General features: G+C 51.6%; 8 protein-coding genes across 8 annotated transcripts; 2 read left to right on the top strand and 6 right to left on the bottom strand.

Moving 5' to 3' along the window:
- Positions 1-1,155: 1,155 nt before the first annotated feature.
- Positions 1,156-1,399, bottom strand: N7481_005077 (uncharacterized protein; the record flags this gene model as incomplete). Its single annotated transcript, XM_057264296.1, has 2 exons — positions 1,156-1,337; positions 1,366-1,399. The coding sequence occupies 2 exons, from the start codon at positions 1,397-1,399 to the stop codon at positions 1,156-1,158; spliced, it is 216 nt and encodes a 71-aa protein (XP_057122016.1).
- A 188-nt stretch (positions 1,400-1,587) lies between these two features.
- N7481_005076 (putative extracellular protein) lies at positions 1,588-2,937 on the top strand (the record flags this gene model as incomplete). Its single annotated transcript, XM_057264295.1, has 1 exon — positions 1,588-2,937. The coding sequence occupies one exon, from the start codon at positions 1,588-1,590 to the stop codon at positions 2,935-2,937; it is 1,350 nt and encodes a 449-aa protein (XP_057122015.1).
- A 517-nt stretch (positions 2,938-3,454) lies between these two features.
- N7481_005075 (uncharacterized protein) lies at positions 3,455-4,299 on the bottom strand (the record flags this gene model as incomplete). Its single annotated transcript, XM_057264294.1, has 2 exons — positions 3,455-3,797; positions 3,857-4,299. The coding sequence occupies 2 exons, from the start codon at positions 4,297-4,299 to the stop codon at positions 3,455-3,457; spliced, it is 786 nt and encodes a 261-aa protein (XP_057122014.1).
- A 1,471-nt stretch (positions 4,300-5,770) lies between these two features.
- On the bottom strand, positions 5,771-7,133 carry N7481_005074 (uncharacterized protein; the record flags this gene model as incomplete). The annotated part of the gene is made up of 4 exons (XM_057264293.1): positions 5,771-5,904; positions 5,966-6,532; positions 6,598-6,846; positions 6,902-7,133. 4 exons carry the CDS (start codon positions 7,131-7,133, stop codon positions 5,771-5,773), a joined length of 1,182 nt encoding a protein of 393 aa, XP_057122013.1.
- A 1,096-nt stretch (positions 7,134-8,229) lies between these two features.
- N7481_005073 (CENP-S family protein) lies at positions 8,230-8,769 on the bottom strand (the record flags this gene model as incomplete). Its single annotated transcript, XM_057264292.1, has 3 exons — positions 8,230-8,347; positions 8,555-8,682; positions 8,737-8,769. 3 exons carry the CDS (start codon positions 8,767-8,769, stop codon positions 8,230-8,232), a joined length of 279 nt encoding a protein of 92 aa, XP_057122012.1.
- Positions 8,770-9,173: 404 nt separating this feature from the next.
- N7481_005072 (uncharacterized protein) lies at positions 9,174-9,758 on the top strand (the record flags this gene model as incomplete). Its single annotated transcript, XM_057264291.1, has 1 exon — positions 9,174-9,758. One exon carries the CDS (start codon positions 9,174-9,176, stop codon positions 9,756-9,758), a length of 585 nt encoding a protein of 194 aa, XP_057122011.1.
- A 314-nt stretch (positions 9,759-10,072) lies between these two features.
- On the bottom strand, positions 10,073-13,771 carry N7481_005071 (DDB1/RSE1 family protein; the record flags this gene model as incomplete). Its single annotated transcript, XM_057264290.1, has 5 exons — positions 10,073-10,375; positions 10,432-10,881; positions 10,939-12,818; positions 12,872-13,557; positions 13,677-13,771. The coding sequence occupies 5 exons, from the start codon at positions 13,769-13,771 to the stop codon at positions 10,073-10,075; spliced, it is 3,414 nt and encodes a 1,137-aa protein (XP_057122010.1).
- A 744-nt stretch (positions 13,772-14,515) lies between these two features.
- Positions 14,516-16,667, bottom strand: cprA (NADPH--hemoprotein reductase cprA; the record flags this gene model as incomplete). Its single annotated transcript, XM_057264289.1, has 2 exons — positions 14,516-14,812; positions 14,880-16,667. The coding sequence occupies 2 exons, from the start codon at positions 16,665-16,667 to the stop codon at positions 14,516-14,518; spliced, it is 2,085 nt and encodes a 694-aa protein (XP_057122009.1).
- Positions 16,668-17,172: the final 505 nt, after the last annotated feature.

Raw genomic sequence — 17,172 nt, 5'->3', positions numbered from 1 at the left:
GCAGAAAGGGAAGAGAAATGGGAGAGTTGGAAAGAAGAGAGCGAAGTCGGTCTAGACGCATGACGAAGGTGGTCTTGAACTGGGACAGGCGATCTGACGTTCGCCACGACAATCGATCCCGATCGATCGAGGAGGCTCAGTGACGAGGGTGGCAAACACCCGAACCAGCCCTGAAGCCGGCATGCTGGACAGGCAGGGCACGCGACAGTCGAAAAGACCGACACATCCAGCGAACCTCTTGTGGAGGGAGTATATCAGGGATCGAGAGGTCGCGGAATTGTGATATTGGGTTCGGGGGGGGATTGAGGGGGGTGAGGGGATGTTCAGGGAGCATCGAACATCCCACTCGTTCGGTTCGGCCGATGACGCGTGAATCGCGCTTTTCGCGTGTCGGCGTGACCGAAAGCTACTTTAAAGAGAGGGAGAGGCCTCCACAGCAATACAGAAGGGTTGGAGTGTGTTGGGACTACCTATGATATTGGATATACTGTATGTATTTCATAATTTTCTATTGCTATATCTGAAATCAGGATAGCAGAGCAGAGGGACTACTCTAATACTAAGTACCCTACTTATCGTTGATGGTGGAGACTGGTCGATCTATGCATTTTCAACCACTAATAGCCCTGACTTCCATGCTACAGCGCTACAGTTAGTGATATTCAACCAATGGACAGATGGACACCGGTGCCACCAAAATTAGCCATCTTCTGCCGGCATGCAGGGCGAACCAGGGGCACAGGGAGGTCCTAGGAGCATCGAGGAATCAATTGGCAGACCGAGACCACTCAAAACCGGTTTCCACTGGGGCCACGTTATCATGGCAGTGCTTGAATCCTTTCAAGAATGGACGAGACGGAGTCTGCGTGAAATATGGAAGATTACCACTGCCGATGAAGCAACGCGTGTTCTGTGACTGACATCACCGAATTCCCCGTCCAACTTGACTCGCGGAGATTAATTTCGATGTGGAATGGGAGTTACCCCTGGTAGTGGCTTTCATGCTTGTGGGTGCGATGCAAACTTACACTGGGCGTGGCGTTGGTATGGTGCCAGGCTTGGAATTGGAAGGGGGAGGTGAGTAGGTCGAACTAAGACTTGCATCACTTAGGGTTGAGTTGATACTGAACCTGCTGCTTGTTCATTATTGATCCATCATGACTCTTTCAATTCCTCTGGATCCGTCCGGACTATTGTCTTTTTGTCCAAGTCCACCAACGAGGTCGTGCCGGATTTCTGTGATGGAAGCTGCGATGGTTGCCAACATTCTTCGCGTTGCTGGCCAGAAGACTCGTCGTTTGGGCTTGAGCCCCGAGTTAATGGTATCCGCCATTCCTCTAAACAACACTGGAGAATGCCACTCACCGTCCAGGTATTTATTATAGCTCGAGCTCGCCATTTCGACTTGTTCGTTCATCAATTTTCTGGTTCTGGACAAATTTTGACCCTGGTGGTTGCAAGCCTGGCAGACTGTTGACCCTACTATTCTTCTGATTGATACCCCCATTCTTACTTCTACACATTGTGAGTACCCCCATGATCTACGGTTTTAGGCCCAGCGCTAACAAATCATAGACAATATTCAATATGAAGGGTCTCGCTCTCCTCGCTGGTCTGTTGGCCGGTTCGGCCTCTGCCCACATGCAGATGTCCAAGCCCTATCCCATTCGTAGTCCTCTCAACAAGGACTCGGACGGCAAGAAGGACTACTCCTACACCAACCCGCTGCAGACCTCTGGCAGTGACTACCCGTGCAAGGGCTACGCCAAGGATGACTTTGAATCCCAGGCTACCTACAAGCAGGGCCAGAAGTACACCATGGAGCTCGAGGGCAGTGCTACTCACGATGGCGGATCTTGCCAGCTTGCCCTGACCTACGATCAGGGTGAGACTTTCAAGGTCATCGAGTCAATTCTGGGTGATTGCCCTATTGCCAAAAAGTACGACTTCACCATCCCCTCTGATGCCCCCGACGGCGAGGCGCTGCTAGCCTGGACCTGGTTCAACAAGGTCGGCAACCGCGAGATGTACATGAACTGTGCCTTCGTCACGGTTGGAGGTGGCTCTAAGGGCAAGGAGGTTCCTGCTCAGAACGGTGACAAGCACACCATCCAGCAAGCCAATCATCCCAACCACCCAAACCACCCTCCCATGAAGCAGGCTGAGTCCCCTGTGGTTGACAAGATGCCCCACGAGGAGATGCACAAGGAGATGCACCATGAGGAGAAGCCCAAAGAGATGGTCCACGAACACGCTCAGCGTGACGTGTACGGTGCCATGAAGACTGGCACTTTCAGCAGCCTTCCCGAGCTCTTCGTTGCCAACGTCGGTCAGGCCGGCAAGTGCGTCACCATTGAGGGCGAGGCCGTGAACTTCCCCATGCCCGGAGATAACGTTGAGGGCAAGGCCAGCGGCAAGGGCTACAAGTGCGAGAGCAAGGCGCCTTTCCTCACCAGTGATTCCAGCTCCTCCGATTCCTCAAGCTCAAAGGACAGTGACTCGAAGAGCACTGCCTCGAAGGATACTGCCTCGAAGGACAGCGACTCGAAGAGCACTGCCTCGAAGGATACTGCCTCGAAGGACACTGACTCCAAGACCGACTCGAAGACCGACTCGAAGAAAACCAACTCTACCCGCAGCACCACCACTACCGAGACTACCTCTCAGTCCATGTCTAAGATCGCTTCTGCCTTCGGTACCCCCTCTGCCGACCCTCGCGTCCTGTCTGGACAGTCCAGCGAGGTGAAGGAGGCCTCTACCAACAACGCTTTCGGTTCTTACGTTGGTGGCTGGAAATGCACTTCTGGCGAGATCCTCTGCGCTCCCGATGGACAGAGCTGGGCCATGTGCTCCAACAGCCAGCCCATCTACATGGGTCTTGTTGCTGCTGGCACCGTCTGCCGCTTTGGCTCCATTGTTCGAGCTCAGGGCTGGTAAATTTCCCACCAGTCCTGAACTTCACCCGACTGGGTCGGTCGAACTCTTATTCCTTCCTGAATTTTCTATTACCCCGGTGTTTGGTGCCTGGGCGCTTTTCGATCACTTGTTGATCTCGTTATGTTAATGATGGTAATCTGTATTCTTAATGATTGGCTGGCGTTTGGAGTCGAGGGTAACTTGAATGTTATGAGGTGTGCGGCAGCAGTCTTACACCTGTACCTTTAGTTTCAGAAACAATACAAACCTTTTATCAAACCTAAATCACTACTGCCAGTTAGTAGTCTCTCTCCACAGTTGAATTTAAGTAGCAATAGATTCTTGTCTTATATTATATCTCTGTGGCATTTTCCACACGCCTACATTCTAGGCTATGACCTTCCGACGTCTAGTTTACACGCCAATCCTATTACATAACATGGTATCACAGTTCAAAAGAGACAAAATGGTCATACAATCATGGACCAGTCAATATGACCGGTCCCGCCCAATAGCTAAGTGATCGCGAATCGTTCACTTAAATGTTACCAGTGTACGCAGAGTTGCCGTAGCCATAGGTGTTTTGGGCAGCACCTCCGCCATTGGCAAGAGGGACAGCGGTGTTTTCCTTCTTGCGACCCCACGAGCCGAACCAGTTCTTCTCGTTCTTGGGCTCGGTGCCCATCTCCACTTCGCCGGGGGTGGGGTGGCCAGGCAGGGCGTTGTCAGCCCCGACCGCATCGGGAGATCCGTTGCGGCGCCACCAACGGCGACGGCTACCGGAAGTGTAGCCGTTTGCGGGCGAGGGACCGAAGCGCTTCTCGCGCTTGTGGTGACGGGCAAGCAGGACCTGGAAGAGGATGGAGATGAGGAATAGGAAGCTAGATTATCGCGGTTAGCACGTGTTTGGTGGGGGAGAGGGGGTATTCAGGATACTCACATTCCAATGATGGCCACTGCGAAAGAGACCTTTTCCAATTTGCAGGCCATGCCGAAAGAGAGATTAGCCTTGGACTCGTCCGAGGCGTTGCCTTCACCGATTGGAGTGTCGACGGTTCCAGAGCACTTATCGACACCATTGCGTGTCAGGACCGCGATGGCGACCATGGCGCCGGTGAAGAGGACATCGAAAAGAACGCCCAGGAAGGCGAAGAATGATTTACCACCGAGGCAGCAAACGAATAAGATGCCAAGGAGGCCGTAGAGAGCACTCGCGCCAGCGAGACCCTCGACGGCTTTCAGCCATGTGGCGATATGCTGGTCATGGCGAGAAAGAATGGCGAGATAATAGGAGAAGATACCGAGAATGACGGCAGAGGCGAGGAATTGCAGTACGCGTATAGCGAGACTGCAGAAGCGTAGAATGACGCCTCCAATACCCATGATGGAGGTTTGTATATGTGTGTGTTGTGGTGTTGAATGAGTTGGGATGGACCCGGGAGCGGCTAAGGTTAAAAGACCTGAGGAAGGCAACAGGATTCAGGGCGGGTTATAAGAGTAGACCCTGATGTCGACGCAATAGTCGAAGATCAGTGGGAATTGGTGGATACTGGCGTGGTGATCCCTGGCTGCTTTGTGGGGTGTGACTGGCTCTTCCCTGGTTCCACACGTCCACTTTGACATCATCAAGTTCCACCCTGGCGGTGATGAGCTTCTTGGTTGGTTACTCTAGCCCGCCACCGCATGTGAAGAAAGGAAATTTCAAAATGCGGAAAAAAAAGAGAGTTCAATAATCAAATTGGTAGCTCCTCCAGCCACATTGCTATTGCGTGGCGCAGCCACCGCAAAGCAATAACTATACATAGAGAAGTGGTTGGACCCTGGTTAAGTAGTTCTAAAAATGGGAATTTATCATTTTGGTGACGAATTACCTACACACAGCGAAGGCAACTGCAGTCCTGCGTTCTAATGTGCTCGTTCCACGCCACGCCATTGCCGTGTCAAGGGCGGGACCCATGTAAGGGAGCTCATTGAAAAGCCCTCCAAGACCCAGTCACCATTGGAATATCGTGATAAGGAGATGCGAGGGGGAGAGGCGGGGAATTTCAAAATGCGGGGGATATCCGAATACTGACAATATACGGAGTAGTCCATAGTTATCTAGGAGTGTAGACAGGCTCTTGAGAGCACTAACTTTCCCTAATCACACCAATAGATCAGCGCTGTTGATAACGGCCTTGTTTATTGAATGGCTGGTCTGCAGTCACTGATCTGCTCTGGAAATTTCTTGATCTTGACGATCTGGCCGCCCAGGAATACCCACCTGTCCGAGCTGAAACATCTATGAAGGACCTTATAGCTTATTCTCGCCCCCCCCCCCCCGCCAAGTCACGCCTCATAAAGGTTCCAGAACGCCCTCCTTCAACTGTACCATCCTTCGCCATTTATCATGGGTCGCCTCTTCCTTTTTAGAGCAGGTAAAGGCAATTCCGATTCATGCTAAATTATGGGTGAAATCACTTAGAACCCTCTTGGATGCTCATTGACTGACGAAATCGCCTCTACTATGACGTATTATTAGGGTTGGTATGAATGGCAGGATGGCTGGGCAGGGTCCACAGGAGATACAGAGCTTGGATTAACTATTTGGATACATAAGCTTGAATGGACCAGCTGGAACTTCATGAGTCAACTCAAATTCTTTGAGACTGGAGATAGGCGCACCCCAGGCTACTGCTCTGACGAATCTTACTGCAATGAATTTAAACACTCGTCGCGAAGAGATGAAAGCCAACAATGTTGTCGCCAGATACCATTATTTCATGCGTATTTCGAACGAAGATGACGCATAGCAAGTACTGGTTAGTACTCAACTAACCCGGCTCTTTATCAAATGTCAGGCCAATGTCACACCTCAACCCTCTTCTTGCACATCCACAATAATCTTGCAATGCTCATCACGATGATCAAGCAGTGCCCGAAAGCCTTGATCTACCACATCGCGCAGCGGAACCCTAGACGTGATCATTTTCTCAGGTCGCAAATCGCCTGCCAGTAACTCATCAGAAAAATCCCAAATACACCATCATCGCATCAAGATAGCACTTACCCGCACTCAATGCCTGCATCACATCCAAGAAAGATTGCTCGTCATACAAAGCCGCCCCCATATACCGCACCTCCTTATACATCAAATCGTTGACAGGCAGAGAAGGATTTCCCTCCCAAACAGCAAGATTCACAATCGTTCCCTGAACGCGAACAGCGGCGATCGCCCCCAAGAGCGCTTTCTCCACGCCAGCTGTATCAAATACCACATCTGCTCCGACACCGCTGGTCAGCTCTCGAACTCGTTTCGTGACATCCACCTCACTGGGATCGAGGATTGCTGTTGCTCCGAATTCCGTGCAGAATTTCTTGCGGTTATCCATTGGTTCGGCTACCATAATCTGTCCTGCGCCTTGCAGCTTCAAAACCTGAACAATGCCAAGCCCTATCGGGCCCCCACCGACGATGAGGACATTGTCGTCCTTTTTGAAAGGGGAGAAGTTGACAGCGTGCCAAGATACGGCGAGGGGCTCGATGAGAGAAGCAGCCTCAAGGGAGATGGTATCAGGGAGGGCATAAAAGTGACCTGCTGGGGCGACGATTTTCTTAGCCATGCCACCACCATAGCCTGTTTGAATTAGCATGTCATTTCAATTTCCGGCCATACCTTAGACGGGGAGGAGTAAAACGTACCGCTCAGTCCGATGAATCCAATATTTTCACAGCAATGGTAATTTCCTTCCTTACACGCAGCGCATGATCCATCGAAAATGGTCGGACGCACTACGGCACGTTGCCCGGGTGAAACATTCTTGACGTCTTCGCCGACTTCTTCGATGATACCGCTGAATTCGTGGCCCAGTGTTGCTGGTTGCGTACAGCCTGTGATTTTATGTGGAGTTTCCGGTATCAAGATTGGGCCACTAGTGTATTCATGTAGATCTAGAGAGGTCAGAATTTAATCCCGTCATCTACAAGATGCGATTGGATCACCTACCGCTACCGCAAATGCCAACGTAAGCGGGTCTCATCTTGATATTCTCCGTTAGCGTTATTTCCAGTATCAATGATATGTAAAGACAAACCTTAACTTGGCCTTTGCCGCAGACTGGTTCATCGACTTCGTCCATACGGATATCACCCGGTCCGTGGAAGCGAATTGATTGCATTCTCGGCGCACCTTTGAGGGTGGTTCGCATCGCGTCGGTCTGTGTAGATGTATTTGCCATTGTTGCAGATATAGATCTGAGTAAGGGTTGTATTTTATGCTCAAAGGGTGCTTTTTGCGTGGTTGAGTTCAACGTTGTCGTTGACATAGATCGTATGGGTGTGGGTTGTGATCTCATCTTGAAGAGTGTCTTGCGTCCGGTGGACGATGATTTCCAAGGTTGGGGATTTGAAAGTGACCTCTGTATAGAGAGTTGGTAGATGTGTAATAGGTGTCAAATTTATACTTTGGTAAGCGGAATAAATAGATAAAACGTGGTGGGTGAATTAAATCAAGTTAAGTGCTACTGGTGACAGGTGGTCGAGGTATTTACTTGTAGCTTTATAAATGTTGGAATGGAGGTTTTCACAAACGTCATCATGTCTTATCGTAATAGAGACAACCTAGCATGTAGATGTACAACAACATCCAAATACGAAAACAAGTTAAGATCATGACTAGAGTTGACGATACCGAATACCCCAGGGGATGGGAAGAGATCCGATTGGCCAGGATTGAAGGAAAGACAGAGCTTCAGCCAATTTTAGTTGAGATGGTCGGGGGATCAGGTAGTTGGCACGACAATCCCTCTTCTGACATGTATCAGATTACCGGGAGTGTGGAAAGCCACCCATGGCATAGGAACGAGGGCGGAAGAGGCTGCCTAGTATTGGAATAGGCGCCGCATTCGAGCTTTGATAATGGCGTCATTGAGATGGCTCATTAATGCTAGCAATCCTGAATGAAATTGATCAAACAGGATTGAGGATGCGCAGAGATAAAGCACACAGCCCTGTAGTAGAACATTCGAAGCGCTATCGAACCGCCATAGAACGCCATCGGCATGTCGATTCGAGCTTGGCAGAGACATCTTGCATAACGGTGACACGATGATCAGGTGCGTCGTGACATGGTTGTTGAAGGCCGGAATACATCATGGGTAACTGGGTTTAATGATGCGGATGCGGGGGGGGCGAACCACTGATGAAGCTGGCAAGAACCCACCAATCAGCGGCCCGGGGTTGTAACAGACCCCAGAAATGTAGTGTTTGACCGTGTTCAGTGATACTTGCTGTGGATTAGCATTGCAGAGACTTTGCGGGCTCCTTATCCACCATTCAGGATGTCTCTTCGCGCTGCTGCTCGACGAAGGCCTTAAGGATAGATTCCAGGCCTTCGTTGCGGCGGGCCAGTAACATCACATCCGAGACGTTAACCGTTGAGCGCCCGGCATGCCTAAAATGGTAATACCGATCAGTACGATCCTGGGGGGTTCAGGTACAGTCAATGCTCGAGTGACTCACTTGGCGAACGACTCAAGATCTTGGCTGACCGTCTCTGCGGGTTGTTAGTTACGCGTCGTCTAGAGTGGTTGAAGTGACAGGCATTGGACAATGCATGGCAGTCAATGCAGGGCGACTTGGACAGGAAAAATCAAGATACGCACCAATCTGAGCCCAAACCATCTCCGTGAGCGCACCAATAAACTGGGGGGTTGCGTTGACACCCAGCTTGATAGTCTCCTCGTCCACGATCTTTCCGATTGACAGCCACAGAGCTGATTTCAAACGCTAGCGGTCATAGCCATCAGAGCGAGAACCATATGATTGATGGAATGGACTCACCTCTTCAAGACCAATTTCCTCGTTATCGGCCATGGTTTCAAGATTGCCCCGGAGACTGGAGAGGCACTTGATGTTGATGATGATGGTGGTGAGGGTGAAGGGTGTTTGTCGCGTCCCATACTCGTTGCAGCATACAGCAACCCGCGATCGCTGATTGGCGCGTCGGCCCAACTATTGATCCGACGCGAGCCGCTCCTGCCGGACAGTCCGTATTTCGCGCCTAAAGCGGGAATTACTGGGACATCAAAACGGGTCCCCAAGCGGTCGAACCTTCGAGTCTCTTCTCTTCTATCTTTTCCTTTTCTATCACTATTCTCCCCTATCCAATTCAATTCTTGCTAGGGCTCTTCTACCTCCCCGACCACCCTCCAATCCACCTACGCTGAAATAAGCACAAGAAAAGCTTCTTGACAACCCCCCCCCTCCAACCACCCACCATGGCTCAAGCTCAAGCCCGAAATGAGCAAGCCGACATCAGCGACAAGGCCGTCGAGGCCGCTAGCGATTTCTTCCACCAAATCTACTCGTTGATCGAAACCGTCATCAAGCGCTTCTTCAAGAACTCCTGGGCCTCCGTCGCCGAGATGAGCGGCAAGCGCTGGACAAAGGTTATTCTCAGCGTCGTCTTCTACCTTTGCGTACGGCCCTACATTGAGAAACTCTTCAAGTGGATGCACGATCGTGACCGCAAGAAGGAGAAGGCGAAGAAGGAGGCCGAGCGCGCTGCCTTCGGCAAGAAGAAGGCTAAGGTCTCGGCGAATTCCCTGCGCGGCGGCGAGTCGGGCAAGGTTCTTGGCGAGGTGGAGGATAGTGATGATGACCTTGTTGCTGAAGAGGGTGAGGAGGATACCCTTGCGGCTGCTAGTGGAGTTCCTGAGTGGCATGGTATGGCTCGGAAGCGCCAAAAGAAGTACATCAAGAACCTCCAGAAGCAAGGACAGAAGGCGGAGAAGCTTTCGGAGGAGCAGATTATGGAGCTCTTGGATTGGAGTGATGAAGAGGCTGCGAAGAAGGATGCTTAGATGGATGGACCGGTCACTTGCTACTTGCTATGTAACAGTTTGTTCTGTTCGTTGGATCGATCGCTTGATGGAGTTTGGGGTATTGGAAAAATAGACGGATGTACCTTTAGATCTAATTTGTATAATACCACACCATGACTATATAATATACCGGAGGTAACGGGTAACCCCCGGGCCCATTGAAAGTCCGTTAAAACTAATCATCGCATCTCGAATATTCATCTTTTCATTGCATAATATCTAGCATGGGTAGTTCAAGTTGGTCGTTAAACGTGACAATTCAAATAAAAGGCAATACTTGTGCGCGCCTGGGTTTAATGCAGTCTCCGCAATGCTTCGATCGTTCCCTTGACCTTCTCCACATCACCCCAGCCAACCTCTTCCACAATCTCCTCTTGCAGCTCTGGATCGCAAGTCAAGAATTGCTCGATCAGCTCACCGTCCACAAACCGATATGGTGCTTCGGCTGAGCGGACTAAGGTTCGGAATGCGCGGAATTTGCTGAAAGGTAGATCGCCTAGGGACTCGACCCTGTCGGCGATCACAGTTTGAAGAGTCATCAGGAAGTCCTGGTAATCGGAGTTGATCAAAGCGAAGAGATAGATTGACCCCTCGACCTGGGATGAGAAGTTAGTACGTGTTTAGATGAAGGATACAACACTATAGAACATACCGTTCCCATAAACGCCCGCGGCGTCACCGCGACACTGGCTATCTGGGGGATTTGAATCGTACGAATGCGGTTCACCATCTCTCCTAAGCAGATCTCGCTTGTTGGGATGAGACGGTGCTTGTCTTGCTCGGTCACGCCGTTTGTGTTCCGCGACAGAACAATTAGATTACCCTGTGCCTCGCTAACAAGCAATGTATCATCGCCAACCGAGGCAACCGCCGTACTCCAGACGGTCTGATAATGGCGACCAATTTCGTTAAGCTTGTCTCCGACGCCATTGGCGCCCTTGATATATTCGACAATACAGACGCTCTTCATGAGGTCTGCCACCATGATCAGGTTTCCAACGACTGTCACATCCACCGGCGCAGTGGAGGTGCGGTAGCTGGCAAGCCGTTCAAGCTTCATTTTTGTCCCAGAGTTGTCAGGAACAACTTTGAAGACGACGACCTAGATTGTCTTTAGTAAAAGAATGTTTCTCACCTCGCTTCTCTAAAGTAAACTTACGGTCTTGACCAATGCTGCCACTATCCGATCATCCATCATTGCCAGTGCTCGACAAGCCCCCTTGACCGGCAACTCCGCGACCTGCGTCAGTTTGCGCCCATGATCGACCTCCAATATCAGTATCCGCCCGCGGATTGAATCGGCCCTTTCTTCATCCATGTAGGCCGTACCGACAATAAACCTATCTTTCCCGCCGGAGAACCCCGCCCGGATAACAGTTTCGACCAGTTCCTCCGAGTTGAGCTCTATCGCGTCTAATCGCCGGAACATGATCTCGTCGGCGAGCACGAAATGGCTTTTCACAACCTCGACACCGTCTTCAAGCTTACGGTCAATTGTTCCAAGTCCGAACGCTTTCTCTGATGAAGAGTATGCGACCCGTCGTACCGTGGACCCCATCGGGAGAGTCTGGATCTGAGTTGTGCGTTCCTTGTCCACTGATGCAATCTTGAGTTCCCGCGTGGTTGCAACGGCAATGGACTCGGGGAAGGCTTCGGTATTTAGATGGCAGATTCGAGATGCGCCTTCCGAGTTCACAGCGGAGTATATGATGCGTCCTTCCGAGCCGTATATCAAGCTTGGGTTCTCGCATGTGGCGAATACATTATAAAGGCCATCTCCACGAGGCAGTTTCTTGAATGTTGGCTGCTCGGATCCAAGAATGAGCTTGGTCATCCCTCCGAGCGAGTAATCTTTTGTGTCCAGGGAGAAAGTAATGACGCTCCCGTCAGCCATGGAGATGAAGAGGGTGGGCGGGCTGTTGGCAAGGACGTTGGTTACAAGAACAGACCGAGGGAACGCCTCGCCGGACGGGCCTAGCGATTTTGTCTGGATCTCGGAGAAGTCATTGATCTTCAGGACGGAAACCCTGGCAGATTGCGGGAATCCAGCAATGCAAACTCCTGTTGGCTCAAACGGAACTGTAACGCCAGATACCTGGTGGTCCTCGTCGAGGTCCTTCTCGGCGATAAGGCTGGCCTCGGCTCGGATATCAAAGGATGCAAGAACTCGGCCACCAATAACCAGTACAAGATTGTCATTGTTTGCCGAAGCAGCTGTGATCGTCTTTTGCGTTGGGGGAGTCCACTCGAAGGTCACCATCCCACTTTCGACATCGGCAATCAAAGCTCTCTTCTCCGTCACTTGTAAGATTCTGCCACCGGGTAAATTGGCGGCGAGGAGAGTATTTTCTTCAAAAGCAAGACCCAAGAAATTATCCAGCTCTTCCACCTCTCCATCGACACTGAAGCGGAAGATTCGTGTTTCATCGACGAATGTCACGAGCAGCGTGTCCAGGAAATCACCAGTGCTCTGAACTTGCAAGCCCCATAGGTCTGTGATGTGATCCATCTCACCCAAAACTCCGAGCTCGTCCATGCCAACTCCACTTCGTACACTTCGTAGAGTTCCATCGTCAAAAGCACCCGAACCAGTCACGATGCGAGCTTGTCCCGATGAGAATTCGTGTGTATGGCTCTCACTCGTACGGTTGCCCAGATCCATCACTGTGAAATCGAGAATGGGCGCAATATTGGACAATGTCTGGATAACCTCGAAAGAACCATCGCCAATACGCAGGACTTGGGAATCGCCTAAGTGGGATCCAACGAAGAGGACCCCTCCACCGAGATAAACCAGGACCGACGCACGAGATGTATTTCCCAGCCAATCGAGCTTCCATGATTCGACATGGCCCTCGTTGCTCAGAATTAGCATAAGGAAGAACAAACGCCCATAGTCATCCGCCAACAGCCATCGCTGGCTGTCGACCTTTTCCCAGGCCACGAAGACAGTAGCTTCGTCAAGATCGCGGGTAATCATATCATTCGCATCGTCGTCGATGTACTTGATCGATGTCTCACCCAATACAATCAGTCCACCTGCAGTAGTCAGCCACATGAGCATACATATTCAAGTAGTACTAGCACGATACCTAGTGGGGCGGGAATCGGGATCAGGTGGGAGGATCCCATATCAAGCTCGTGGCCTAACAAGCCACCCTCGAGCTTTTTCTCTGAAGGTTCCTTGAACGTCGCATCCGCAGACACATTCGAGGTTCCAATGCTATATTCCAGCTCCCGAATCCGCAACCGGACCTTTTTCTGGTTATCCTCATATAGCAGTGCCAGGTAGGGCTTGACCGATGCGGAGTGCAGAAACGCCGACGACCGAACGAACAGCTCCTCGATACGCGTGTTGGTCGGATCCCCGAGCTCGCCTACTTGGGGCAATTCCATCTGTGATGCGGCGTGGGAGGGCTTCCCTCGCTTTTTGGTCGGTTCCACGATTGGAATCACGACGATCACTCCTTCATATATCTCCAGTGTCATGTACCGGCCGCTAGGGTCGAGAAGACATCGTGGCTGCGATTGGGACTCTCGGGATGAGGGCTCGGATATGTCGACATAGTTTCGGGCCGTCTTGACCCTTTGCTCGTCTGCGTCCCACGCGAGGGTGAAATAGTTAAACTGGTCGGTGCCGATGAAGAGGTGGTCCGTTGGTGAATTCGCCGGTGCCGGCAGGCGGGCGAGCATGGTAACCTGCGCATAGAGCGCACGAGTTGAGGTGAGTGTGAGGCCATCGGGGGTTAGTGTATAAAATTCGAGCCGGTTTGCTTTGCTATATCAGAGAGAAAAGAGAGAGGTTGTTAGCCTGGTAGTTTCACGCCGAGCTCGCGTCACGGCAGTTGGCCCGCCAGTTCCAGTTCCAGGCCGTGGGATGGGATATGCAGTACTCACGCTACTACCAGACAGTCCTCTTCTGGATTCAGGAAATTCAGCTTCAACGCATGTCTAATGCCACTTGCGCGGTGTATTGGTACCACATAAGCCATGGTGGTGGTGGTGGTGCGTGCGGTGGTAGTCCGCGGTCCCTCACAAATCGTGCTGGGAAGCTGAGCTGAGCTTCGAGGTGTCGCGGATGACGGTGGGGCTTTCGATAGGCGGAAGCGGAGGTGGGGGTGGACTGGAATATGTATGAGTAGAATTTGGTGGCTTATGAGCAGATCAGTGATCGTAGGAGACACATTTCCGGAGGGATTCGAGGGATTGCACTGTTGCGGGGAGTTCTCAGGTTTGCCCGTTGCCGAGCGGTGCCATGACGACGTTCAATCCAGTTGGCAGCCAACTTCCGCTTTTTGTATAACTTGGACCTTCAAATTTGATACGACCTTCATTTGCAGTGGAAAATAATCAACGACTATATTAGCATCTGCCGACTTTTGCGCGCACTTTTCATTCAGAAAATATCATAACAGTATTCCAAATAATCCAGTACGCTTATCCGACAGGTTACCACCACTCAACTGACCCTACTCTATTGGATTGCTTTGGATATGATCAATTAAATTCTTTTAAATTCCAAGTCTAACAGTCCTCCTTTCCCTCATTCGTCCTCGCAGACTGATAGTCAAATCACCCCGAGGCCAAATACAGTAAGCATACATAAACTGCCGAAAAGAAAGAGACAAAGGGGTAGTCGGTAACCCCAAGCCGTGAAATGTGTGCGCTGGATCATCTAAACGTGAAGATATGAGAGAAAAAGCAGCAAGGAAAAACCACATGAAATAGATCGTCAATCATGACCAAACATCCTCCTGGTAGCTGCCGCTACTCCGCATGTGCTTGACCATCTCCTCGCCGCGCTCAGCCGGCATACCGCGCTGCTCAGCGATGATGTGTCCCAGCACCAAGTTGACCTCCCGGGCCATGTTGGCGGCGTCACCGCAAACGTAGAAGTTGGCCTTCTGCTTCAGCAGCTCACTGACAAGTGGGGCATTCTCCTTCAGGCGATGTTGGACGTAGACCTTCTGAGCGCCCTCACGGGAGAAAGCAGTGATGATCTTCAGGGAGTCGCCCATTTGTTCTTGGTAGGTCTGGAGAAAAAATCAGCATGAAATATTCAAAGAAAGAAAAAGAGGTATGTCAGGTGGTGCAGCATACCTTGAATTCGTCCTGGTAGATGAAGTCCTCGTCGCTCTTACGGCATCCAAAGAACAGGAGAGTAGTTCCAACCTTCTCTCCCTTAGCAGCCAGAGCCGCACGCTCCTGGATAAAACCACGGAAGGGAGCAACACCAGTACCGGGGCCAACCATGATGATAGGCTTGGTGGGATCGGAGGGCAGCTTGAAGTTGGAGTGGCGCACATGAACGGGAACGTGGATACCATCGTACTTGTTACGAGGACCGGTGATAGAGTAGGTAAGGCCGTGGGGATCGGGGGAGGGGTCGCCATTCTGCTTCTGCTTCAGGGCCAGCAGGTAGTTGGTGGTGACACCCTTGACCATGTGCGAAGCACCGGGTAGGCGAACGGACTCGACAACAGCAGTGATGCTGATCTTATCCTTCTGAACCAGAGACGAGGAAGAAATGGAGTAGTACCGGGGCTGGAGCTTGTTGAGGCCCTCAATGAGCAGAGAGAACGGGACGGCGGTGAAGGGCTTGGAGGTTATGCTCTGGAGCGCCTGGGCGATATTGTAGCACTGGTTGCTGATCTTCTCGTGGAAATAATCCTTGTCATTACCGAGGCGGACGATCTCAGTCTTGCTCGCCTCATCGGGGGCGAAAGCAGCGAGAGAGGAGACGAATTGGCGGGAGACGGGGGCGCAAACTTCCACGTAGTAACGGGCGGCAACATCGTAGGTGGTCGGGGTCGGGATGGGAACCTTGGCAGTAACATCAATGCCCTTGACATTGATCACTGAGTTACGCTTGTCCTCAAGACCAAACACCTGCAGGAAACGGTCGACCTCGGCACCGGCGTTGGTGGGCCAGATAGCGATGTGATCACCAGTCTGGTAGCTGAGGTTGCTACCAGCGATGTCAATTTCCATATGGAGGCAGTTGCGGTCCTTAACAGTAAACAGTTCGCGGGATTCACCAATAGGTGCAATGTAAGGGTTGTGAGCAGAGTAAGGGCCTTTGGGCTGGCCGGCGCGGTGGGCAGCAGTGGGCTCTCCCAGATAGACCGAGTCGTCCTCAGGGGTAGTCATCTCATCCTCATCGACTGAAAAGACGGGTTCGTAGACAGCTTCGCGTTCCTGAAGATCCATAGCATCGGTGAGGGCAGCCCACATAGGCTCCTTCCAGGCGAGGAAGTCCTCCTCCATAGTACCGGCACCATCATCACCCTCACCCGCCGCGCCGATGCGCTGAGCACCCAGCTTAGTGAGCGCGGCATCAACATGGCGAACCATGGAGTTGTAGTGTTCGTAGGTGTTGTTACCGAGACCGAAAGCAACATACTTGAGAGAGGACAGCGGGGAGTCGTCGGCGGTGGCACCGCTCTCGAAAGCGATGTCCTCGCCGGTGAGGAACTGGTAGAACTCGACCGCGTTATCGGTGGGCTCGCCCTCGCCGTAGGTGGCGAGCACGAAGAAAGCGATCTTGTCCTCGGGGAATTTGTCCAGGTTCTCGTAATCGTAGTCCTCGATGTCGGCAACCATAGTCTTGAGACCAAAACGCTGGGAACCTTCCTTGGCGAGACGGGATGCATAGTCCTCAGCGGTACCGGTTTGGGAGCCATAGAAGATGACACAGTTCTTGCCCGTCTCATCCATCTTCTCGACGATATCGCGGGTCTTACCGCTCTTGGCGGCACCATTCAGGTTGGCGGAGGAGGCATAAGGATCCTTGGGGACAGCCCAGTAGGTTCCCTTGGTGAAGTAGGCGATGCTACCCACCAAGAGAGCTACCAGGACGACCAGGTCGAGGGTATCGAGTTGAGCCATGACGATTGCGATTGTGGTTCTCCGCAAAGCACACGAGGGCGGAGGGGCGGAGAGTTAAAAAAGCCGGAATGCCAGTCTCCCAGTCAGACGGAGTGAGGGGGCGAAGAGAGGATGGGAGGGAAGGAGGAAAGGAGGAAAGGAAAAAGGAAAATCCCAAAGACCACCCCAATGCGCACGAGAGCGTGAAGTCGAAACTCGTGAGGCTCGTGAAAGTCGTAAGAATCCAGAAGAGACCCCTGAGGGAAGAAAGAGGCAAAGTGGTCTGACCACGCTCCGGTCGGACAAAAGTGGATCGTTACCTGCCGAGGTGCAGTGTAGGTGCAGTGTGATAACAGGAGTAGAAATATGCTGCAGTAAAATAATTGGGAAGAGAAGAGAAGAGAAGAGAAGAAAAAGAAGACTCAATCAGATCGACCCAAATTTCAATCCTGGGAAATGACTTTATATTGAATATCTCCGGATCTCCCCTCGGCTGACGGGGGAGATTTGTACTTGTACTCTTTTA

Source organism: Penicillium waksmanii (assembly GCF_028829765.1).
Source record: "Penicillium waksmanii strain IBT 27052 chromosome Unknown utg000005l:1.0-5232799.0:1.0-5237142.0, whole genome shotgun sequence".
Taxonomy (NCBI): domain Eukaryota; kingdom Fungi; phylum Ascomycota; class Eurotiomycetes; order Eurotiales; family Aspergillaceae; genus Penicillium; species Penicillium waksmanii.
Note: the sequence above shows the minus strand (reverse complement) of the source record. Positions and strands in the feature narration are given on the sequence as shown.